This window comes from Takifugu rubripes, chromosome 3 (assembly GCF_901000725.2).
Source record: "Takifugu rubripes chromosome 3, fTakRub1.2, whole genome shotgun sequence".
In the NCBI taxonomy this organism is placed as follows: domain Eukaryota; kingdom Metazoa; phylum Chordata; class Actinopteri; order Tetraodontiformes; family Tetraodontidae; genus Takifugu; species Takifugu rubripes.
Window position 1 is genome coordinate 1816598 of NC_042287.1, and position 25809 is coordinate 1842406.

Consider the following 25809-nt stretch of genomic DNA (forward strand, 5'->3'; position numbering starts at 1 on the left):
TCAATGACCTATGTGATTTTTATTTATGACAGAAAACTGAAATCACTTAAAGAGACTTCTGAGCACTGTGTCTCAGTTCATAAGGAAGGGCCCCGATCATCCTTGTGTCACGTGTATTTGTACCACAGCATGGGGGTCAACTCCTTCTGCTAACAGAACTCTATTTTGATGAATTCCTTTCCCTTATCTGGTCTTGATCCTCTCAAACAAACCCCAAGAACTCACAATCTCACATACCTTCCAACACTTTCAGTTTCTTCCCTTTAAAGCATTGTGATAAAAACAGTACACACAATGATTCTGAGCACAATGATCAATTCTCCCAAAACTCACACATGACTATATTTAAAATGGCTGAGTTGAGTTCTGACAGGAACTAGCCAGAGCCCACATGACTCCTGTGCTGATTGCTGATTGGAGGTGTCAGCAGGAGGCTGCAGGAGGTAAATGGAGCCCACAGCTTTCATGATGGATGCCTAAAACAGTGGAAGAGCAGCTGCACCTGCAGACATCAGGGAGCCACTTCACCTGTTCAACACAGAAGGTTCTCACTGCCTCCAGCCAACACCTGCTGAGCACCGCATGCTAACAGACTGCTGACATCTAGATTTTCTCAATTGCTTTTCTAGTATGACTCATTTTACTTATATTTAATTTTGAATTGATACAAAGACTCTGTCTTACAGGTTTGTTGCATAATAACAAAGTTTATTATCAGGACAAAATGGTGAACTGGTAATACAGAACATCTGGCAGGAATCTAAAATTAAAGCTGTTCTTTGGGCTCTTCTCAATGAAGAAGCTGCAGCAATATCTGAACTCTCTTGTTGGCAAATCTAGATGTTTTCACCCGTGTGGGTGCTCAGGTGCTGCACTAAATCACAATTCTGGGTGAAAGTTTCCCCACATGTTTCACAGACATGTGGTTACTCAACTGTGTGAATTCTAATGTGATACTTTAATACAGAACTTTGTTTGAAGGCTTTTCCACATGTTTTACACACATATGGTCTCTCACCTGTGTGAACTTTCATGTGGTCATTTAATGAAGTACTAGTTATAAAAGCTTTCCCACATGTTTTACACACATATGGTCTCTCACCTGTGTGAATTCTCATGTGGACATTTAATACAGAATTTTGTTTGAAGGCTTTTCCACATATTTTACACAAATATGGTCTTTCACCTGTGTGAACTCGCATGTGGATATTTAATGAAATATTATCTCTCAAGGCTTTCCCACATGTTTTACACACAAATGGTCTCTCATCTTTGTGAATTCTCATGTGGACATTTAATACACAATTTTGTTTGAAGGCTTTTCCACATATTTTACACAAATATGGTCTTTCACCTGTGTGAACTCGCATGTGGACATTTAATGAAGCATTATCTCTCAAGGCTTTCCCACATGTTTTACACACAAATGGTCTCTCACCTGTGTGAACTTTCATGTGGACATTTAATGAAGTACTATCTATAAAGGCTTTCCCACATGTTTTACACACATATGGTCTCTCACCTGTGTGAATTCTCATGTGGACATTTAATCCATAATTTTGTTTGAAGGTTTTTCCACATGTTTTACACACATATGGTCTCTCACCTGTGTGAATTCTCATGTGGACATTTAATCCATAATTTTGTTTGAAGGTTTTCCCACATGTTTTACACGCATATGGTCTCTCGCCTGTGTGAACTCTAAGGTGTCGCTTCAGTGATTTTGACAGTTTGAAATCTTTCCCACATGTTTGACAGATAAACAGTTTGGTTGCTGTTTCCTTAATTTTGTCGGCTGATGAGAAACAACCCTCTCTGGAATCTTTCCCACATGCTGAGTCAAGGTGTTGGTATTTAATAGTGGAATGTCCTTTCAAATCTGTCCTGACCTTTCCCTGTTGTTCACCTGTGTTACATGCAGATGTTTTAGCACCTGTGTCTGTATCACAGTCCACTGCTGACTCTGCTGGGCTGTTTACATTCCCAGTCTGACATTTAGGATGGTTCTGCTTCATGGCTTGTTTTGGCTCTTCAGCTGTGGTCCACCTGGAGTCTTCGCTGGTCCTGTTTTCCTCATCTTTGCTCTGAGATATATGAGGACTGTAGGAGAGCAGCTGCAGGTCACAGTCTGGATCTGGTAACACAGGGCTTTGAACTGTTGTGTTCACCTCAGGCTTTTCCTGGCTATGATCAGGATTCAAGCCCAGTTCACCGTTGTTCTCTTGCTCATGTATAGGAGTCACCATTGAGGTGTCCATCTCCTGCTTCACAATCAGCGACTCTCCGTCCTGATAACAGCAGGTTTCCTCCTGGTCCTCTTTGATTTGTGGAGGCTTCGACTCGTCCTGGTCTAGACTGTAGCTCCTATCCTGATGCTGGTCATCATCCTCTTCCTCCTTCCACAAAGGTAGCTGCTGTGAAAGCTCTGAAAATGCAAGAGAAATCATCAAGAATGGAAAGAAGCATGTGAGCATAAGCGATAGGTTTAGGGGCAACTGAACAAAGGGCAGTTTTTAACCATCCAACGAGCCACAACAACGGGCAGCTCACAATATCAATGTTCAAACCTGCAGCCTGTGAATTTCTGCATCTCTTCTCCAAACATCTGAAGCATCAGTCACCTCTGAATGAGTAAATCTGAGGCTGCCCTCTTTTTCGCAAACGTACATTACAAGAGAAAAACAACAGATGAACAAAAGATGTTTACTTGGACAAAACAGAACTAGAACAGCAGGGTAAAACCTGAACAGAACAGAAACCTTGAACAGAACCAGGCTCATAAGGGGGGACTCTCTTGCTGCTGATGGCTGGCTGGGCAGAGAGGGAGGAGAGGTAGAGGAGAGAACAGGTAGAGATCATGCAAATACGTTAATGACACTGAGCTGGGGCTGCACAGTGTGTATTAATATTAATATGTGCCACAATCACGTCACAGACCAGTCCTTGGAGTGCCACAAGTCAAGAAAAACTAGCTCCGCTTGCTTCAGCCTTGTCCACAGCCATAAAATGAGTGTGCATGCCACCAAAACTACACTTGGAAGCTGACACGGTCATCTGCAAGAGCAGCAGCAGCGGCTGCTTTGTGATTGGTGACATGAGCAGCAATAACCTCTGCTGCTCTAAAACAACTAATTTGGCCAGATTGTCAAAAGTATCTACCTGTAGTTTAAAAACAGTACACAGCTCTGAAAGTGTGTATTCAAATCCCAGGTGTCTCCCATCACTTTTCTTCTATGTCCAGAATTGTTGCCTGTGAGCCTCAGGAACCAACTCGTAGGTCTTTAACAGAGCTGATTTTACAGCCTTGCTACAATCAGAAACAGGCAAGAATGAACAGACCTGGATAAATCTTTGAATACACACAAACGTCTTAATCAAAGACAAAGTAGGAAAAGGTTTCTCTGTTTCGGTATATGAAAACATGGCTGCTATAATTTTTGGACTATTGAGCGCACGTGAATACAGTGGGACCTCTTACTTACGAAATTAATTGGTTCCGGAAGTTGTTTTGTAACCTGAAAATTACAAGTAGAGACATGTTTTCCATGTAAATGCCCTAATCCGTTCCAAACCCCCAAAAATTCGGACATAATATTTTTTATAAAATCATAAAAATGCATCAAAACATGTAACAAATACGTGTTACAATTAGATTACTGCACAATAAATGTAGGAATTCAGCGCAAGGATTCTCCAGGAACAAAATGAACTTTATTCCAGGCTAATCTTACATTAGCCGTCATTACTAGCAACGAACGTTAACACTTGTGGTAACACCGCCATCTAATGAACAAACATACATACACCCACAATAAATAAAAGTTAAACGAAGGCGACGCTGGGATACACACAAACTTGTACAGATTGGGTTTGATTGGGATTGGAAGATGCTAGGCAATAGCCAATGGCAGAGCAGCTACAAGCATGTTTGTGTTCGCTAAACTCCGCGAGCTGCAAGTAGCAGCGGTAGCGTATTTTTTCCTTTCGTATCCTAAAATTTCTTTCGTAACAAGAGGAAATATTTTCCCGTTGAGACGTTTCGTAACCTGAAAAGTCCGCATGTAGAGTTGTTCGTAAGTAGAGGTCCCACTGTATAAGCCGCACCTGAGGGCGTGTGCATGATGGATGAAATGACAGTTCAAAATCAAAACTAGTGTCTTCTTTGGTGCATAATCTTTCCCCACGTGTCTGTATCACTTTTGTGTTTACTGCTAGAGAGTGCCCCCGGTGGCCATTAGCCCATAAAACTCTATGAATTAACTGCACTGTTGTGTAGGCTGCAGGATTCAAATCAAGGGAAAAAAGTAGCGGCTTATAGTATAAAGAATTCCAGTAGTTAATCGTTATTTCATGTGTATATTTTAATTTTGGTAGAAGGCTACATAAAATGCTGGTTAGTTAACACAATAGACATATTTAACATACAGTATGTAAGATGTATTTGTAATGAAAGCCATCATGGCGCGCCTCACTCCACTACAGGATGGGTCACACATGAATCTGCAGGCAGGCTCGGTCCAGTTGGTGTGATGCGTGTTCACAACGTCACTATGCCAGAACGTCTCTTTCACCATGTTAGCCTATTGAAAATCTATTTTTGGGCCCAATGGAAGTAAATGACCTTTGCCATCTTGGCAGTACCTCTGTTCGGCCAGCAGGGTTTATGCGTTGAACTGAGGGGTAGTTCCTGTATCCAGCTGTCTTAAAATGCGCTCTGTCCAAAACCATCCCCTATACCTGAGGTAGTGCGCTCAGTGTATCCCACAATGCATTGCGAAAAGTCGTGTACAACTTATGCACCCTAACACAGTAATATATCCCATCAGCCTTTGTGGTATCACGTGACCACTTGTTAATGGTTGGTAAACCGGGGCACGGAGAGCTGTCATACAAATGTAAGAATTGTCCGCTATGTGTAATATGTTACTTTCTGGAAGCGCAGTGCTTCTTTCACTTGAGAAACATATTGGTGCATCCTGTGTAGTATGTTTTAGCCTTAAAGACATTAGCATTCAAGCGATAATAAGCATCTTTGGCTCGTTGCTCTTTCATACCATTTTAATTATACTGTACTAGAGGTTTCACACTTTCAGTGGAGAAGTAAGATATTGTTGGTGCGATATAAACATACTGCAGACTCATCAATTGGACTGATATCTTTAGCGAGTGACGGTGATGTCCATAGTTTGATCCGCAGCTGGGTGGAGAAGGACTAGCTGTTTTCTGAGGGTTCAATGCTTTCAACATTCCTCAGGTGGACATTGTGCAAAATGGTGCAACATGCAATCACCTTTGTGGCAAAGGCAGGCTTCACCTCCAAGGCTTTGTAAAATATTACCCAGCATCTGGTCATTGTCCTTTCTATGCTAGATTGAGCTTTTGCACGATGTATGTTGGCCGCTATCAGACCCAGTAGGTCTCCTGTACTCTCTAAATAGTGTTATCAACACTACAGACTTGGACATACAGGGATACCACCGTTCCCTATGATGCAATAACCCTCAGTTTTCTGTTAAAGTAACACTAAGCAGCTGCACCAGGGAGCTTGATCCTAAGGTGGCATCCATCTATACTGCCAACCACTTTAGCAGAAGCTGGTGATCCAGTCAACACCTGCCCTTAGAAAAAGTAATTGGACATATTTTCAGGGCAAGTACTTTATCTGAGAGCCAACAAATTATGTTTTCAGAAGGGATGAAATGTAGGCATCGTAAAATATTTCAACATAAAGGTGGAAATAAAAACCATAATCAACCATCATTGCTGTTTTTTCTGTCACAATTTGATTACATCTTGATCATAGAGCCAAAATAGTCCTAAGGAAATGTCTATTCCACACCAGAGGATAGGATCTCAAAAGAAACTTTAAAAAGATGATGAACAGATGAATAGACATTTTCCAATCAAAATCCAGTTTAAATTTTGTAAGACTTGATGTCACGATGTGAAAATGTCACTGAACTTTAATTTAATATCATTTTTTATTTGTTTTTTTTATTGATGTCAAAAATTTATAGGGGGAAATGATACATGAAGAAAAAAACAAACTAAGGGTGATTGTGTTATGTTTTTTTATGGGTTAGAATAATTAAATAGACTTGGCCGCTCTCGCCCGCGAACGGGTTCATATTTATTATGCAACGTTATGACGTCATTTAGCTTGCGCCATCGTAGTGTACGAAAACGAATATAAAATTCAGTTAACTCCATAGTGTACTCAATCCAACTCCCCGATGAAGTGAGTAGAGAATAGGGAACGAGTGTGTGGTTTCGAACACAGCGATGATCCATAAACTCTGTCAGCTACACAGACACAGAAGTGTAATGAGGTCGTTATTCTTTCAGATCAATGAACCGCGCTCACCAAGGAACAACAACAGCAGCAGCTATGGCCTGTTACCCAGCAACATGTGTGCTGCTAACTCTTGTAGCTTTGCTATTGCTCCCCCAAACATGTGGAGTTATTGTGTCAATACTCTGAGCAGTGGAGACACATTTGTTAGCTTCTTCATTGCTAACATCGCCACCTACTGGCCTGCCATGCTCACTACCTTTTCAGTCCTCAGAGGTTTACATTTAAATTGGTATAAATCAACATTTAGCGGCACATTTCCGTTGCAGAAGCACTGCTTCAGTGTCACAATGAACATTCTTCCATATTTTGTCTTGTTAAAGTCTTACATACCTGTCCTGTGTAACTTTATTTGGGGTCTCCAAACACTTTCCACCAGTCTGCGCTGATAATCGAGCTCTTCTTCACATCCGTCGAGCTTTTGTTGAAACACTCGGAATATTTCTTCAGCAGCAACAGTCAGTCGCTCCATGACGAACGTCCTCAAACACTCAACAGAAGACATTCTTGTTGCTTCCACACCACAATACGATCAAACATACAAAAACCGTCTGCTCAGAGCCGCTGTTACCGATTCCTGCCGAATGTTACACATTAAAGTTCCGCAAAAACAACAGCGGGAGCATTGGTTCCGGTGTGGTGTGTGTTACCCTGGGGCAGTGCTTCTCCATTATTTTCTGTAACAATCTCACACACAATCGTCGCCGCGACTATAAATAGTATTTGTCAATAAAATTGTTGTAAGTACACCTCTGCATAACACTGAATCCTCAACAAGGAAGAAAGAAAGAAAGATTTTTTTTATTTTAACAAAAATACTTTATTTCCAATTTGCACTGGGGCATAAACACCATGTTGGACACGCAGTACTGACAATAAATAAATAGAATCAACAAAACAGTTCCTCTACAAGGAGTTTTTCGCTGGGCCAACAGAGTTGGGCCGATATACAACTACAAACAAAAGTGGCTTTTGGGGATGGAGCCCGCCCCTGCTGGAGGGTCACCTCCAGTGGAGTATCCTACATGGGGCCGTTGCCCTGAACGCTCTCCTCTCCAGAATGAACACTGCTGTGTCGGACCAGTGCCCGTTTTGTTCTGGGCAAGAGACTGTGTTCCACGCGTACAGTGAGTGTGAGAGGCTCACTGTACTTTTTAATGTCATGAAGGGTGTTTTTAATGGTTTTAATGAAACCTTTTCTATTAGAACTTTTATTTTTGGTGCAAGATACAAGAAAGCCGCTCATAACAAGTGGCAACTCCTGAATTTTATCTGTGTTGAGGCAAAAATGGCAATTTACGTCTCCAGGAAAAACAAAATTTCAAAAACTGAAGATAGTGAGGCCACCTCTGTGTGGCGCTGCAATGTCCGGTGTAGGCTGACGTTGGAGTTTGGGTTTTATAAAATGATAAACGACCTCGGAAAATTCCACGATATATGGTGTCACAAAAACGTTTTATGCACTGTTACAGAGGATTTTTTGCACTTTGCACACCCCCTGGTGGGATAAATTGTATTGTATTGTTTTCTTAATATTTATTTATTTATCATTTTTTAATTGTGGTTGTTGGTATCATTATTATAACTATTATTATTGTTATTATTATTACTAATACTATTATTATTATTATGATTACTATTATTGTTGTTCTGTGTTTTTTTTCTAAAAAGGGTGTTTTGTGGCCCTGTGTAAATTTGTGATTAAAGTATTTTTGTAAAAAATCCAAAAAACAAATCCCTTCTCTTCTCTCCTCTCTCTCTACCCAGCCGGCCATCAGCAGGAGGGTCCCCCTACATGAGCCTGGTCCTGCTCAAGGTTTCTTCCTGTTAAAAGGGAGTTTTTCCCTGCCACTGTTACTTGTCTGGGGTTAGGCCCTGGGATTCTGGAAAGCGCCTAGAAACAGTTTTGATTGTAAAAGACGCTATATAAATAAAGATTGATTGATTGACTTATAGTTTCAGGCATTTAATGTAAATACCCATTTATAAAATATTTTCATAGTACAATCCTGTAAACAACAGTAAACTACTGTAACAATATAAACCACACATATTGTATTTATTAACTCATTATATCTGCACTTGCTGCTTCTTTTGCACTTCAAGATTCAAGAGAACTTTATTGATCCCTTTAGGGGGTGTCCACCAGGGAAATTAGCATCTCCAAAGATCTACAGCATCTACAAAATTTCCCACCACCATTTCACCCCATCAAACCTATTAAAGATAATAAAATATAAGAAAATAAGAAATAAAATAGAATAAATTAAAAATAGAATATGAATATAAATATAAAACTATAAAAATGTTCCAGTCCTTCTGTTGGCCCTCCTCCCCCCCAGTGAGGAGTTGAACAGTCTGATGGCTCGGGGGATGAATGAGTTCCCCAGTCTGTTGGTCCTGAACTTGGGGAGGCGCAGCCTCTGGCTGATCAGGCTTCTCTGGCTGTGGATGACAGTGTGCAGAGGGTGGCGGACATTGTCCACGATGCTCCGCAGTTTGTCGATAGTTCTCCTCTCTGCCACTGTCGCCAGAGGTTTCAGCTTCATCCCCACCACCGAGCTGGCCCGCCTGATCAGCTTCTCCAGCCTGGAGAGGTCTGCTTTTGTCGCACTCCCCCCCCAGCACACCACAGCGTAGGACAGGACGCTGGCGACCACAGACTGATAGAACATCCAGAGGAGTTTCCTGCAGATGTTGAAGGATCTGAGTCTCCTCAGGAAGTACATCCTGCTCTGGGTCTTCTTGTACAGCTGCCTCGTGTTGCTTGTCCAGTCCAGCCTGTTGTCCAGCCACAGCCCAAGATATTTGTAGGTCTGCACGCCCTCCACCTCCTCCGTTCCTATCTGAACTGGTCTAGGTCTCGGTCGGTCCCTCCCGAAGTCAATGACCAGTTCTTTAGTTTTGGAGGTGTTGAGCTGCAGGCCGTTGTTGTGGCACCAGGCAACAAAGTCCCTCACCAGGCACCGGTACTCCTCCTCTTGGTCGTCTCTGATACACCCAACGATGGCTGTGTCATCAGCGAACTTCTGAATGTGACACATTTCAGAGTTGTAACAGAAGTCCGAGGTGTACAGAGTGAAGAGGATGGGGGACAGCACAGTCCCCTGTGGAGCCCCGATGCTGCTGACCACAGTGTCAGACGTGATGTCCTTCATCCTGACGAACTGTGGCCTGTCGGTGAGGTAGCTGGAGATCCAAGCAACCAGGAAGGGGTCCACTCGCATCTGTAGAAGCTTGTCCTGTAGGACAAGGGGCTGGATCGTGTTGAAGGCACTCGAGAAATCCAAAAAGAGGATTCTCGCTGTGCCACTCCCCTTGTCCAGATGCGAGTGGACTCGGTGCAGCAGGTAGATGATGGCGTCCTCTACACCGACCTTGTCCCGGTAGGCGAACTGTAAGGAGTCCTCAGCGTGCTGCACCTGGGGCCTGAGGAGGTTGAGGAAGAGCCGCTCCAGAGTCTTCATCAGATGTGAGGTGAGTGCCACCGGCCGGAAGTCGTTCAGCTCACTCGGTCTGTTCTTCTTGGGGACAGGAATGATGCAGGACGTCTTCCATAAGGTGGGCACTTTCCCCAGCTCCAGGCTGAGGTTGAAGACCCGTTGTAGTGGCTCCCCGAGTTCAGCAGCGCAGGTCTTGAGGAGCCGGGGGCAGACTCTATCCGGTCCAGCTGCTTTTCGGGGCCGGAGCTTCCTCAGTTCTCCCCTCACCTGGTCAGCTGTGAAGCAGGGAGGATGTGGAGATGGTGAGAGCAGGGGGATGCAGGGAGGATGTGGAGATGGTGAGAGCAGGGGGATGGGGGTGGTAGAAGGTGGAAGGGTGGGAGGAGGGAGGTCAGCAGAGGGAGGGGAGGAGGGAGGAGGGGAGGCGGGGTTGGGGGAAGTTGTGGTGGGTGGCTGGTTGGAGGGAGGGGGGGTAGAGGGGAGCTCAGCTGCTGGGGAGGGGGGGGAGGGGTGGAGGGGAGCTGGGCTGCTGAGGTGGGGAGCAGAGGATTGGAGTGGAGTGGGCTGACTGAACCTGTTGAAGAATTGGTTCAGGTCGTTTGCCCTCTCCACTCCTTCCCCTTCCGTGCTGGTCTTGGCTTTGTGACCAGTGATGGTCCTGACACCTTCTCAGACGTCCCGCATGTTGTTATCAGCCAGCTTCTTCTCCACCTTCTTCCTGTAGGTGTTCTTTACCTCCTTCAGGCAGCGTTTCACCTCCCTCTGCGCTTCTTTCATCTCCTCCCTGTCTTTATTTCTGAAGGCCTTTTTCTTCTTATTGAGGACATCCTTGACTTCCTGTGTTACCCATGGCTTATTGTTAGGATAACACTGTACAGTCTTGGTGGGGACAACCACATCTACACAGAAGTTGAGGTAGTCTGTGAGACGGTCGGTCATCCCATCTATGTCCTCTTCATGTTCCCCCAGCAGTACCTCCCAGTCCGTGATGTTGAAGCAGTCCTTCAGAGCCTCCTCTGCTGCAGGAGTCCATCTCCTGATGGAGCGTGTGGAGGCTGCCTGCCTTTGGACCAGTGGGGTGTACTGGGGCTGCACGTACACCAGGTTGTGGTCCGACTTGCCCAGTGGGGGCGCTGTGCAGCGGAGGAAGATCACGGGTACAAGCGGCTGAAATGAGCTTCCTCCGTAGGGTGGCTGGGCTCTCCCTTAGAGATAGGGTGAGAAGCTCTGCCATCCGGGAGGAGCTCGGAGTAGAGTCGCTGCTCCTCCGCGTTGAGAGGAGCCAGATGAGGTGGCTTGGGCATCTAGTTAGGATGCCCCCTGGACGCCTCCCTGGTGAGGTGTTCAGGGCATGTCCCTCCGGTAGGAGACCCCCGGGAAGACCCAGGACACGTTGGAGAGACTATGTCTCTCGACTGGTCTGGGAACGCCTGGGGATCCCTCCGGATGAGCTGGAGGAAGTAGCTGGGGAGAGGGAAGTCTGGGCTTCTCTGCTTAGGCTGCTGCCCCCGCGACCCGACCCCGGATAAGCGGTGGAGAATGGATGGATGGATGGATTTTCTAAACCTTTAGAGATTTTCTATCTGTTAGTAAAGATCAAGATGAAAGACAAAAAAATCTATCATTGAACAGTTTTGATTGTCCTGTGAGTGATGTGTTGAGTACGGCAGTATGATTAGGATTCTGTCCCACTGGCGAACCACTAGCTATTGGTAGCACACATCAAGGTAAACAAATACTAATGTCCCCACTTCATTCATGCCAACAAGGACTTTGTGTTCAAAAGGTTCTCACATCCTGGGAATGGGCTGTGTTGGAGCAGGAGGAATGACCTGATTGGGTGTTTTTGGTACACACAAGAGTGGCAGAAACAGGTGAAACCGGTCTTCAGAACTGGTGCAAAGACATGCAAAATGTGCTGATATGTCTTCTAATCCCAGGTGGCCACCTACCTCATCACAGCAAGACGAATAAGCCGTTATCAGAAGTCCTGTGGCACTACAACCTGCTTAATGGCATTCTCCAGTTTTCTCAGTTTCAGCTTCACTTTTGTTGTCTCATTATTGAAACACCTAAATGACTCAGGCAGGTTTAACTCATCAACTAACTTACACGACTGTCCACGTATTACAACACAAGTGGGAATGCTTAAGCAATACTTCAGGATAAGCCACAGCATTGTTGAGGAAACTTCCTTTACCTACACGTTCCTCGTGCCCTTCATTTACTCAGGGAGAAATAGACAAAGAATCAATTCTGAATCAATGACCTATGTGATTTTTATTTATGACAGAAAACTGAAATCACTTAAAGAGACTTCTGAGCACTGTGTCTCAGTTCATAAGGAAGGGCCCCGATCATCCTTGTGTCACGTGTATTTGTACCACAGCAACTCACAATCTCACATACCTTCCAACACTTTCAGTTTCTTCCCTTTAAAGCATTGTGAAAAAACAGTACACACAATGATTCTGAGCACAATGATCAATTCTCCCAAAACTCACACATGACTATATTTAAAATGGCTGAGTTGAGTTCTGACAGGAACTAGCCAGAGCCCACATGACTCCTGTGCTGTTTGCTGATTGGAGGTGTCAGCAGGAGGCTGCAGGAGGTAAATGGAGCCCACAGCTTTCATGATTGATGCCTAAAACAGTGGAAGAGCAGCTGCACCTGCAGACATCAGGGAGCCACTTCACCTGTTCAACACAGAAGGTTCTCACTGCCTCCAGCCAACACCTGCTGAGCACCGCATGCTCACAGACTGCTGACATCTAGATTTTCTCAATTGCTTTTCTAGTATGACTCATTTTACTTATATTTCATTTTGAATTGATACAAAGACTCTGTCTTACAGGTTTGTTGCATAGTAACAAAGTTTATCAGCACAAAAGGGTGAACTGGTAATACAGAACATCTGGCAGGAATCTCAAATTAAAGCTGTTCTTTGGGCTCTTCTCAATGAAGAAGCTGCAGCAATATCTGAACTCTCTTGTTGGCAAATCTAGATGTTTTCACCCGTGTGGGTGCTCAGGTGCTGCACTAAATCACAATTCTGGGTGAAAGTTTCCCCACATGTTTCACAGACATGTGGTCTCTCATCTTTGTGAATTCTCATGTGGACATTTAATACAGAATTTTGTTTGAAGGCTTTTCCACATATTTTACACAAATATGGTCTTTCACCTGTGTGAACTCGCATGTGGACATTTAATGAAGTATTATCTCTCAAGGCTTTCCCACATGTTTTACACACAAATGGTCTCTCACCTGTGTGAACTTTCATGTGGCCATTTAATGAAGTACTATCTATAAAGGCTTTCCCACATGTTTTACACACATATGGTCTCTCACCTGTGTGAATTCTCATGTGGACATTTAATCCAGAATTTTGTTTGAAGGTTTTCCCACATGTTTTACACACAAATGGTCTCTCATCTTTGTGAATTCTCATGTGGACATTTAATACAGAATTTTGTTTGAAGGCTTTTCCACATATTTTACACAAATATGGTCTTTCACCTGTGTGAACTCGCATGTGGACATTTAATGAAGTATTATCTCTCAAGGCTTTCCCACATGTTTTACACACAAATGGTCTCTCACCTGTGTGAACTTTCATGTGGACATTTAATGAAGTACTATTTATAAAGGCTTTCCCACATGTTTTACACACATATGGTCTCTCACCTGTATGAATTTTCATGTGGTCATTTAATGAAGTACTAGCTATAAAGGCTTTCCCACATGTTTTACACACATATGGTCTCTCACCTGTGTGAATTCTCATGTGGACATTTAATCCATAATTTTGTTTGAAGGTTTTTCCACATGTATTACACACATATGGTCTCTCACCTGTGTGAATTCTCATGTGGACATTTAATCCAGAATTTTGTTTGAAGGTTTTCCCACATGTTTTACACACAAATGGTCTCTCACCTGTGTGAACTCTTAGGTGCATAGTTAATTTATCATTTTGTGTAAAGGCCTTCCCACATGTTTTACACACATATGGTCTCTCACCTGTGTGAATTCTCTTGTGGATATAAAATGAAGAATATTGTTTAAAGGTTTTCCCACATGTTTTACACGCATAAGGTCTCTCGTCTGTGTGAACTCTAAGGTGTTGCTTCAGTGATTTTGACAGTTTGAAATCTTTCCCACATGTTTGACAGATAAACAGTTTGGTTGCTGTTTCCTTAATTTTGTCGGCTGATGAGAAACAACCCTCTCTGGAATCTTTCCCACATACTGAGTCAAGGTGTTGGTATTTAATAGTGGAATGTCCTTTCAGGTCTGTCTTGACCTTTCCCTGTTGTTCACCTGTGTTACATGCAGATGTTTTAGCACCTGTGTCTGTATCACAGTCCACTGCTGACTCTGCTGGGCTGTTTATGTTCCCAGTCTGACATTTAGGATGGTTCTGCTTCATGGTTTGTTTTGGCCCTTCAGCTGTGGTCCACCTGGAGTCTCCGCTGGTGCTGTTTTCCTCATCTTTGCTCTCAGATATATGAGGACTGTAGGAGAGCAGCTGCAGGTCACAGGCTGGATCTGGTAACACAGGGCTTTGAACTGTTGTGTTCACCTCAGGCTTTTCCTGGCTATGATCAGGATTCAAGCCCAGTTCACTGTCGTCATCTTGTTCATGCATGGTCACCATTAAGGTGTCCATCTCCTGCTTCACAATCAGCGACTCTCCGTCCTGATAACAGCAGGTTTCCTCCTGTTCCTCTTTGATTTGTGGAGGCTTCGACTCGTCCTGGTCTAGACTGTAGCTCCTATCCTGATGCTGGTCATCATCCTCTTCCTCCTTCCACAAAGGTTGCTGCTGTGAAAGCTCTGAAAATGCAGGAGAAATCATCAAGAATGGAAAGAAGCATGTGAGCATAAGCGATAGGTTTAGGGGCAACTGAAAAAAGGGCAGTTTTTAACCATCCAACGAGCCACAACAACGGGCAGCTCACAATATCAATGTTCAAACCTGCAGCCTGTGAATTTCTGCATCTCTTCTCCAAACATCTGAAGCATCAGTCACCTCTGAATGAGTAAATCTGAGGCTGCCCTCTTTTTCGCAAACGTACATTACAAGAGAAAAACAACAGATGAACAAAAGATGTTTACTTGGACAAAACAGAACTAGAACAGCAGGGTAAAACCTGAACAGAACAGAAACCTTGAACAGAACCAGGCTCATAAGGGGGGACTCTCTTGCTGCTGATGGCTGGCTGGGCAGAGAGGGAGGAGAGGGGGGAGGACAGGTAGAGGAGAGAACAGGTAGAGATCATGCAAATACGTTAATGACACTGAGCTGGGGCTGCACAGTGTGTATTAATATTAATATGTGCCACAATCACATCACAGACCAGTCCTTGGAGTGCCACAAGTCAAGAAAAACTAGCTCCGCTTGCTTCAGCCTTGTCCACAGCCATAAAATGAGTGTGCATGCCACCAAAACTACACTTGGAAGCTGACACGGTCATCTGCAAGAGCAGCAGCAGCGGCTGCTTTGTGATTGGTGACATGAGCAGCAATAACCTCTGCTGCTCTATAACAACTAATTTGGCCAGATTGTCAAAAGTATCTACCTGTAGTTTAAAAACAGTACACAGCTCTGAAAGTGTGTATTCAAATCCCAGGTCTTAATCAAAGACAAAGTAGGAAAAGGTTTCTCTGTTTCGGTATATGAAAACATGGCTGCTATAATTTTCGGACTATTGAGCGCACGTGAATACAGTGGGACCTCTTACTTACGAAATTAATTGGTTCCGGAAGTTGTTTCGTAACCTGAAAATTACAAGTAGAGACATGTTTTCCATGTAAATGCCCTAATCCGTTCCAAACCCCCAGAAAATTCGGACATAATGTTTTTTATAAATCATAAAAATGCATCAAAACATGTAACAAATACGTGTTACAATTAGATTACTGCACAATAAATGTAGGAATTCAGCGCAAGGATTCTCCAGGAACAAAATGAACTTTATTCCAGGCTAATCTTACATTAGCCATCATTACTAGCAACGAACGTTAACACTTGTGGTAACACCGCCATCTAATGAACAAACATACATACACCCACAATAAATAAAAGTTAAACAAAGGCGACGCTGGGATACACACAAACTTGTACAGATTGGGTTTGATTGGGATTGGAAGATGCTAGGCAATAGCCAATGGCAGAGCAGCAACAAGCATGTTTGTGTTCGCTAAACTCCGCGAGCTGCAAGTAGCAGCGGTAGCGTATTTTTTCCTTTCGTATCATGAAATTTCTTTCGTAACAAGAGGAAATATTTTCCCGTTGAGACGTTTCATAACCTGAAAAGTCCGCATGTAGAGTTGTTCGTAAGTAGAGGTCCCACTGTATAAGCCGCACCTGAGGGCGTGTGCATGATGGATGAAATGACAGTTCAAAATCAAAACTAGTGTCTTCTTTGGTGCATAATCTTTCCCCACGTGTCTGTATCACTTTTGTGTTTACTGCTTGAGAGTGCCCCCGGTGGCCATTAGCCCATAAAACTCTATGAATTAACTGCACTGTTGTGTAGGCTGCAGGATTCAAATCAAGGGAAAAAAGTAGCGGCTTATAGTATAAAGAATTCCAGTAGTTAATCGTTATTTCATGTGTATATTTTAATTTTGGTAGAAGGCTACATAAAATGCTGGTTAGTTCACACAATAGACATATTTAACATAGAGTATGTAAGATGTATTTGTAATGAAAGCCATCATGGCGCGCCTCACTCCACTACAGGATGGGTCACACATGAATCTGCAGGCAGGCTCCGTCCAGTTGGTGTGATGCGTGTTCACAACGTCACTATGCCAGAACGTCTCTTTCACCATGTTAGCCTATTGAAAATCTATTTTTGGGCCCAATGGAAGTAAGTGACCTTTGCCATCTTGGCAGTACCACTGTTCAGCCAGCAGGGTTTATGCGTTGAACTGAGGGGTAGTTCCTGTATCCAGTGTGAGAAGAATTATTGTTGTTATTACTATTATTGTTTCAATGCTATAGTAAGTATAGTAAGTAGATTTAGAATGTTTAATCAAAAAGAATGTATGAGTGTTTGACTCAAGTATTGTAGCTGTTATGTTCCCAGCACTGGGAGGTATCATGTTCAAGGACACGAGGAAGTCGTAGAGATAGGAGGAGAAGGAATCATGAAGTTGTTTTGATACAAATGTTGTGTGAACCAAATAAAAGAGGAGAGCGAGCAGCAGACGGACGGAGTTGAGAGAGGAAGCTTGAACTGCTCGTCAGCTCTCCCTTGCAAGGCACTCCTGTTGTCTGTGTGGTTGATCTGAGTCTAGTAAACGAACAGCGCGGGTGACCAAACATCACCCTCACACCAGCTGTCTTAAAATGCGCTCTGTCCAAAACCATTCCCTATACCTGAGGTAGTGCGCTCAGTGTATCCCACAATGCATTGCGAAAAGTCGTGTACAACCTATGCACCCTAACACAGTAATATTTCCCATCAGCCTTTGTGGTATCACGTGACCACTTGTTAATGGCTGGTAAACCGGGGCACGGAGAGCTGTCATACAAATGTAAGAATTGTCCGCTATGTGTAATATGTTACTTTCTGGAAGCGCAGTGCTTCTTTCACTTGAGAAACATATTGGTGCATCCTGTGTAGTATGTTTTGCCTTAAAGACATTAGCATTCAGGCGATAATAAGCATCTTTGGCTCGTTGCTCTTTCATACCATTTTAATTATACTGTACTAGAGGTTTCACACTTTCAGTGGAGAAGTAAGATATTGTTGGTGCGATATAAACATACTGCAGACTCATCAATTGGACTGATATCTTTAGGGAGTGACGGTGATGTCCATAGTTTGATCCGCAGCTGGGTGGAGAAGGACTAGCTGTTTTCTGAGGGTTCAATGCTTTCAGCATTCCTCAGGTGGACATTTTGCAAAATGGTGCAACATGCAATCACCTTTGTGGCAAAGGCAGGCTTCACCTCCAAGGCTTTGTAAAATATTGCCCAGCATCTGGTCATTGTCCTTTCTATGCTAGATTGAGCTTTTGCACGATGTATGTTGGCCGCTATCAGACCCAGTAGGTCTCCTGTACTCTCTAAATAGTGTTATCAACACTACAGACTTGGACATACAGGGATTCCACCGTTCCCTATGATGCAATAACCCTCAGTTTTCTGTTAAAGTAACACTAAGCAGCTGCACCAGGGAGCTTGATCCTAAGGTGGCATCCATCTATACTGCCAACCACTTTAGCAGAAGCTGGTGATCCAGTCAACACCTGCCCTTAGAAAAAGTAATTGGACATATTTTCAGGGCAAGTACTTTATCTGAGAGCCAACAAATTATGTTTTCAGAAGGGATGAAATGTAGGCATCGTAAAATATTTCAACATAAAGGTGGAAATAAAAACCATAATCAACCATCATTGCTGTTTTTTCTGTCACAATTTGATTACATCTTGATCATAGAGCCAAAATAGTCCTAAGGAAATGTCTATTCCACACCAGAGGATAGGATCTCAAAAGAAACTTTAAAAAGATGATGAACGGATGAATAGACATTTTTCAATCAAAATCCAGTTTAAATTTTGTAAGACTTGATGTCACGATGTGAAAATGTCACCGAACTTTATTTTAATATTATTTTTTATTTGTTTTTTTTATTGATGTCAAAAATTTATAGGGGGAAATGATACATGAAGAAAAAAACAAACTAAGGGTGATTGTGTTATGTTTTTTTATGGGTTAGAATAATTAAATAGACTTGGCCGCTCTCACCCGCGAACGGGTTCATATTTATTATGCAACGTTATGACGTCATTTAGCTTGCGCCATCGTAGTGTACGAAAACGAATATAAAATTCAGTTAACTCCATAGTGTACTCAATCCAACTCCCCTATGAAGTGAGTAGAGAATAGGGAACGAGTGTGTGGTTTCGAACACAGCGATGATCCATAAATGATCTGTCAGCTACACAGACACAGAAGTGTAATGAGGTCGTTATTCTTTCAGATCAATGAACCGCGCTCACCAAGGAACAACAGCAGCAGCAGCTATGGTCTGTTATCCAGCAACATGTGTGCTACTAACTCTTGTAGCTTTGCTATTGCTCCCCCAAACATGTGGAGTTATTGTGTCAATACTCTGAGCAGTGGAGACACATTTGTTAGCTTCTTCATTGCTAACATCGCCACCTACTGGCCTGCCATGCTCACTACCTTTTCTGTCATCAGAGGTTTACATTTAAATTGGTATAAATCAACATTTAGCACCACATTTACGTTGCAGAAGCACTGTTTCAGTGTCACAATGAACATTCTTCCATATTTTGGGTTGATAAAGTCTTACATACCTGTCCTGTGTAACTTTATATGGGGTCTCCAAACACTTTCCACCAGTCTGCGCTGATAATCGAGCTCTTCTTCACATCCGTCGAGCTTTTGTTGAAACACTCGGAATATTTCTTCAGCAGCAACAGTCAGTCGCTCCATGACGAACGTCCTCAAACACTCAACAGAAGACATTCTTGCTGCTTCCACACCACAATACGGTAAAACATACAAAAACCTTCTGCTCCAAGCCGCTGTTACCGATTCCTGCCGAATGTTACACATTAAAGTTCCGCAAAAACAACCGCGGGAGCATTGGTTCCGGTGTGGTGTGTGTTACCCTGGGGCAGTGCTTCTCCATTATTTTCTGTAACAATCTCACACACAATCGTCGCCGCGACTATGAATAGTATTTGTCAATAAAATTGTTGTAAGTACACCTCTGCATAACACTGGATCCTCAACAAGGAAGAAAGAAAGAAAGATTTTTTTTGTTTTTACAAAAATACTTTATTTCCAATTTGCACTGGGGCATAAACACCATGTTGGACACGCAGTACTGACAATAAATAAATGGAATCAACAAAACAGTTCCTCTACAAGGAGTTTTGCGCTGGGCCAACAGAGTTGGGCCGATATACAACTCCAAACAAAAGTGGCTTTTCTGCCTTCCAGCTCAGATGGGTGATGCCAAGAGTCAGGCTTTCAAATGAACTGGAGCCATATTTTGGTCTAGGATTAATTAATAACTTGGAGTGATAGATTGCTGCCACTCCCCCTCCTCGACCAATAACACAAGGAATAAGATAATTAAAATGGGTAGGAGGAGTAGATTCTTTTAAGCTAACATACTCCTCCTCCTGAAGCCAGGTCTCAGTAAGACAAAATAAATAAACAGTCCACACTTAATTGTGATATCAGTTTCTCCAACTTGTGCTTTAGTATTAATTTTAATAAGATTTTGGTGATTGACCGCTCCCCTGCTCTGTGCTTGGTGAACTTTTAACCATGGAACAGAGACTACCTCTATACTGTTAAATATGTTATTGTTGGTGGATGAGGGTTCTATGGAAGCAGCAGAGAGGTGTGTAAGACTACAACTCTGCCTCCTGGTCTGGACCCTGGATTGTCAGGTCACTTTGGGTCTAATAGAATTAGCCAAATTACTAGAAATGAGAGAGGCACCATCCTGTGAGGGATGGACACCGTCTCTCCTAATCAGACCAGGTTTTCCCCAAAAAGTGTTCCAATTGTCTATAAAGGCCACCTGGTTTTCAGGGCACCACCGTGACAGCCAGTGACGAAGCGACGACATGCGGCTAAACATCTCATCGCTGGCCAGATTGGGGAGGGGACCAGAGAATGCTACGGAGTCCGACATTGTTTTTGCGTAGTTGCACACCGACTCCGAGTTAATTTTGGTGACCTCCGACGCTGGGTGTCGTTGGCTCCGACGTGAATAATAACTTTTCCAAATTTACGTTTATGTCTCGCCAGCAGCCGTAAATTTGCTTCTATGTCGCCCGCTCTGGCCCCCGGAATGCACCTAACTATGGTCGCTGGAGTTGGCTTCACGTAGCGCAAAACAGAGTCGCCAATTACCAGGGTCGGTTTCTCAGCGGGTGTGTCGCAGAGTGGGGAAAAACGGTTAGCCACGGGAAGTGGGTGGTGGTGCACTGTGGGCCTTTCTTTTGGGCTACGCTTCCTGCGAACCGTCACCCAGCCGCCCTGGCTAGCTGGCTGCTCGGCTGCTGCCGGGGGACCGCTAGCTGAAGCTACGCTAGGCGGCTCCGCTGCAGCTAGCTTCTCCTGGCTACCTGACGCAACTCCAGCTAACTCCAAGCTGCGGAACCGCGTCTCAAGCTCGCTAAGTCTCGCCTCCATAGCCGTAAATAAACTACACTTTCTGCACCTATTCCCTTCACTAAGGGAGGCAGAGGAGTAACTAAACATTTCACACACTGAACAGACAAAGACACCGGGTGAAACAGACGGTGAGGCCATGCTAACGCTAATAATCGGCAAAGCCCTGTATTTGTTTAATATGGGTTGTTTCTCACTGTTGTTATCAGGTGACTAGAATGTCCCAAGTATAGAAAGTAGGAAAGTGGCGCCACCATACTCCCTGGAGAAAGAACCAACAAAGAACACCAAAACAATACCCAAGTCCCTGACACTGTGTGTTCAAAAGGTTCCGTAATACTGGGAATGGGCTATGATGGAGCAGGAGGAATGGCCTGATTGGGGTTTTTTTGGCACACACGACAAAAGTGTCAGAAATCGGTCTTCAGACTTGGCTCAAAAAAAATGCAGTAAGACAAATAAGATGTTATTGGAAGTACAGTGGTACTACAACCTGTTCAAATGAATTTGCCAGTTTTCGCAATTTCAGCTCCACTTTCATTGTCACAAACTTGTCATTGGGACACCTAAATGACAGGTGGGCTTAACTCATTACCAAACTTACATGACTGTGCACGTATAACAACATAAGTGGGCAACACTTAAGCAAAACCATCAGGACAGGCTGGAGCACCACAGATGCAGCTGTAACATGACAAAAAACGGCAACATATCTGATATGGGCCCAAGGTGCTGATGACTTCGATGACTTGTTTACTCAACTGAAAAGGCCAGAGCCGAAAACCCCGGAAGCTTCCGTAAGTAATTCCAGTATTCTGTTTTGAAACAAACACAACAAAAAATCAGACACATTTCATTCATGTTTTTCTCTCGTAACGTGTTTGTGAAAAAGATGGCAGCCTCAGATTTACTCGTTCTAAGGTGGCCGATTTTTCAGATGTTTGGAGAAGAGATGCGGAACTTCACAGGCTGCAGGTTTGAACATTGATATTGTGAGCTGCCTGTTGTTGTGGCTCGTTGGATGGTAAAAACTGCCCTGTGTTCAGTTGCCCCTAAACCTATTGCTTCACACTGACATGCTTCTTTCCATTCCTGATGATTTCTCCTGCATTTCCAGAGCTTTCACAGCAGCAACCGTTGTGGAAAGAGGAAGAGGATAATTACCAGCATCAGGATAGGAGCTGCAGTCTGGACCAGGAGGACTCAAAGTCTCCACAAATCAATGAGGAACAGAAAGATTCCTGCTGTTATCAGGATGAAGAGCCACTGACTGTGAAGCAGGAGATGGACACCTTAATGGTGACCATACATGAGCAAGATGACAACGGTGAACTGGGCTTGAATACTGATCATAGCCAGGAAAAGCCTGAGGTGAACACAACAGTTCAAAGCCCTGTGTTACCAGATCCAGACTGTGACCTGCAGCTGCTCTCCTATAGTCCTCATATATCTCAGAGCAAAGATGAGGAAAACAGGACCAGCGAAGACTCCAGGTGGACCACGGCTGAAGAGCCAAAACAAACCATGAAGCAGAACCATCCTAAATGTCAGACTGGGAACGTAAACAGCCCAGCAGAGTCAGCAGTGGACTGTGATACAGACACAGGTGCTAAAACATCTGCATGTAACACAGGTGAACAACAGGGAAATATCAAGGTAGACATGACAGGGCACTCCACAATCAATCCTAATGACACCCCAAATGTTGGCTTGGCATGTGGGAAAGGGTCCAGAGGGCATCGCTTCTCATTGGCTGACAATAAAAGTGACAAAGGAGCCAGATTGTTTATCTGTGAATCATGTGGGAAAGATTTCAAACGGTCAACCTTACTGAAAAAACACCTCAGAGTTCACACATGTAAGAGATCACATGTGTGTAAAACATGTGGGAAAACCTTCAAAAGAAATTCTAAATTAAAAGTCCACATGAGAGTTCACACAGGTGAGAGACCATTTGTCTGTGAAACATGTGGGAAAACTTTCAGCATAAATTCAACATTAAAAATCCACATAAGATCTCACACAGGTGAAAGACCATATTTGTGTAAAACATGTGGGAAAGCCTTTACAGAAGGTTCTCCATTGAAACCCCACATGTGAATTCACACAGGTGATAGACCATTCATCTGTAAAACATGTGGGAAAGGCTTTATAGATTGTTCTTCATTAAATATCCACATGAGAGTTCACACAGGTGAGAGGCCATATTTGTGTAAAACATGTGGGAAGACCTTCAAACGACTTTCTGCATTAAATGATCACATTAGAGTTCACACAGGTGAGAGGCCATATTTGTGTAAAACATGTGGGAAAACCTTTCTACAAAGTCATGACTTGATTATCCATTCAAGAGACCACACAGGGGAGAGACCATATGTCTGTAAAACATGTGGGAAAGCCTTTAAAGATTGTCCTTCATTTATTGTCCACATGAGAGTTCACACAGATGAGAGACCATATTTGTGTATAACGTGTGGGAAATCCTTCAAACGAGTTTCTGCATTAAATTATCACATTAGAGTTCACACAGGTGAGAGACCATTCGTCTGTAAAACATGTGGGAAAGCCTTCAAAATAAATTCTGCATTAAATAAACACATGAGAGTTCACTCAGGTTAGAGGCCACATGTCTGTGAAACATGTGGGGAAACCTTCAGCCAGAATTGTGAGTTAGTGCAACACATGAACACCCACAGGAGTGAAAACATCCAGATTTGCCAACATGAGAGTTCAGATATTGCTGCAGCTTCTTCATCTCATTGCGAAGAGTCAAAATAAATGTTTCAATTTTTGATTCCTGCCAGATGTTCACTCTTTAGTCTTAATAATAAACTTTTTTACGATGGAACAAACCTGCAACACAGAGTCTTTATCGTTTCAAAATAAAGTACTGGTAATAAAAGAAAAACGATTGATAATATCTCCATGTCAGCAGTCTGTGAGTGTGTGGTGCTCAGCAGGTGTTGGCTGGAGGCAGTTAGAACCTTTTGTTTTGAACAGCACAAACTGGATACTATAGACAACTCTCCAGCTCTCAGGCTGGGTGATTCCATTGCCTTTGAGCCACTTGCTGCATCCGTCTGAACCTTAGTTGCATGATACAGACCCTTAAAGGCCCGGATGGCCCCAAAATCCAATGTGCAACCTTTGTTGACTGTCCGGAGGAGAGACCAGAGACCTCTGGATAGCTGTTACAGCTGGTCCAGCTTACCCAGGACCATTGTTTACAGAATGGCACTATGCGGGCTGCTGCTCGCAGGACCCACAACCTGTAGGACTTGGCTGCTTGGCTTCATACGCCGTCAGCAGTATCCCGAGTCACCACCGAGATCATTGAATGGTCACTTAGGAGGGATCAGTGAGCCACCAAGTCCAAGGAAAAGACAACAGAGTGGTTCAATGCAGCCGGAGAGCCAACTACGGAAAAGAAGGCTGAAGCTGGACACACTCAGGTGAAGGCTAAACAGGTCTAAATCCCACTGTAGTCTGAAGGTGACCATCACCTTGATGCCTGCAGGAAGTTCGGGAAGCTGACCGCTGATCAGATTGTGAAGTGGCTCAAGGAAGGCAAGCAGTCCTGGAAGTATGATCGCCAGTACACGGAGGATGGATGCACCCTCAATTGACTTTGTAAGACTTGTCAGGAAATGCACTTTACTGGACTGTACGAGCAATTCCTGGACACCAGTAGACAGGTGTACGCAATCTGTCTCCCCACTGTGGTGATACACTGCAGTGATACAGACATTGTTCGAGGTGATACAGACATTGTTCGAGGCTCTCTTAGGATTCCATTGGGTAACGTATTGCGTCACTTCCTGTTTACTCAGTATAGTTTGTTGGTACACTGTACACAGTGTTTGTTGAATTAACTTTATTTAAAATTAAATACTTGGGCAATTCTAGTTACTTGGAGCCTCACCATCTGTCTCACCCTGTATCTGTTCAGTGTGTGAAATGTTTAGTTACTCTTCTGCCTCCTCTAGTGAAGGAAATATGTGCAGAAAATGTAGTGTGTTTATTGCTCTGGAGGCGAGACTCAGCAAGCATGAGACACGGTTCCGCAGCTTGGAGTTGTCTGGAGTTGCATCAGGTAGCCAGGAGAAGGTAGCTGCTGCGGAGCTGCCTAGCATAGCTACAGCTAGCTGTTCACAGGAAGCGTTACCCAAACCAAAGGCCCAGGGTGCACCACCAACCACTTCCCATTGCTAACTGTTTTACCGACTCAGTGACTCACCCGCTGAGAAATCGACTCTGGTAATTGTCGACTCTGTTCTGTGCTATGTGAAGCTGACGCCAGCGACCATAGTTAGGTGCATTCCAGGGGCCAGAGCGAGCAACATAATAGCCAATCTAAAGCTGCTGGTGAAAAGTAAACGTAAATTCAGTAAAGTTATTATTCACGTTGGAGCAAACAACACCTGGCTTCGCCAGTCGGAGGTCACCAAAATTAACATGGAGTCGGTGTTCATTTATGCAAAAATGAGTCCAGACTCCGTAGCATTCTCTGGTCCCCTCCCCAATCTGGCCAGCGATGAAATGTTTATTTGCATGTCATTGCTGGCAGTCACGGTGGTGCCCCCAAAACCAGGTGTCTTTTGTAGACAACTAAAACAGTTTTTGGGGAAAACCTGGTCTGATTAGGAGAGACGGTGTCCATCCCACTAGGGATGGTGCCTCTCTTATTTCTAGTAACTTGGCCAATTTTATTAGACGCAAAGTGACCTGACAAACCAGGGTCCAGACCAGGATGCAGAGTTGTAGTCTTACACACCTCTCTGCTGCTTCCATAGAACCCTCATCCACCAATCAGAATCAGAATCAGGTTT

The 25809-nt window shown here is 43.7% G+C and overlaps 3 protein-coding genes across 3 annotated transcripts; 1 reads left to right on the forward strand and 2 right to left on the reverse strand.

Annotated features, from left to right (window-relative positions):
* On the reverse strand, window positions 1–12303 carry LOC115249088 (zinc finger protein 260-like). The gene is made up of 6 exons (XM_029833374.1): window positions 12300–12303; window positions 12205–12228; window positions 10672–10928; window positions 2760–2811; window positions 2244–2425; window positions 1–2009 (listed from the first exon to the last, which is right to left on the reverse strand). Exons 1-6 carry the CDS (start codon window positions 12301–12303, stop codon window positions 927–929), a joined length of 1602 nt encoding a protein of 533 aa, XP_029689234.1. The 3' UTR covers window positions 1–926.
* LOC101072089 (zinc finger protein 345-like) lies at window positions 12028–14659 on the reverse strand. The gene is made up of 2 exons (XM_029833375.1): window positions 14299–14659; window positions 12028–14187 (listed from the first exon to the last, which is right to left on the reverse strand). The coding sequence occupies exons 1-2, from the start codon at window positions 14657–14659 to the stop codon at window positions 12800–12802; spliced, it is 1749 nt and encodes a 582-aa protein (XP_029689235.1). The 3' UTR covers window positions 12028–12799.
* An 8136-nt stretch (window positions 14660–22795) lies between these two features.
* LOC115249263 (zinc finger protein 345-like) lies at window positions 22796–23835 on the forward strand. The gene is given in 1 exon segment (XM_029834475.1): window positions 22796–23835. A coding segment is annotated over 1 exon segment (693 nt). The 5' UTR covers window positions 22796–22906; the 3' UTR covers window positions 23600–23835.
* Window positions 23836–25809: the final 1974 nt, after the last annotated feature.

What these genes read in the sequence shown, in the direction of transcription:
- LOC115249088 (XM_029833374.1), bottom strand. An exon ending in GAAACTGAAAGTGTTGGAAG is followed by an intron (nt 10,929 to 12,204) that starts GTATGTGAGATT and finishes TCCGCTGCACAG; the next exon opens with CGCCCCCACTGGGCAAGTCG. An exon ending in TGAGCCTGGTTCTGTTCAAG is followed by an intron (nt 2,426 to 2,759) that starts GTTTCTGTTCTG and finishes TTGCATTTTCAG; the next exon opens with AGCTTTCACAGCAGCTACCT.
- LOC101072089 (XM_029833375.1), bottom strand. Translation starts at nt 14,659, where the DNA reads ATGATTTCTCCTGCATTTTCAGAGCTTTCACAGCAGCAACCTTTGTGG. An exon ending in CAGTCCTCATATATCTGAGA is followed by an intron (nt 14,188 to 14,298) that starts GCAAAGATGAGG and finishes GGAACATAAACA; the next exon opens with GCCCAGCAGAGTCAGCAGTG.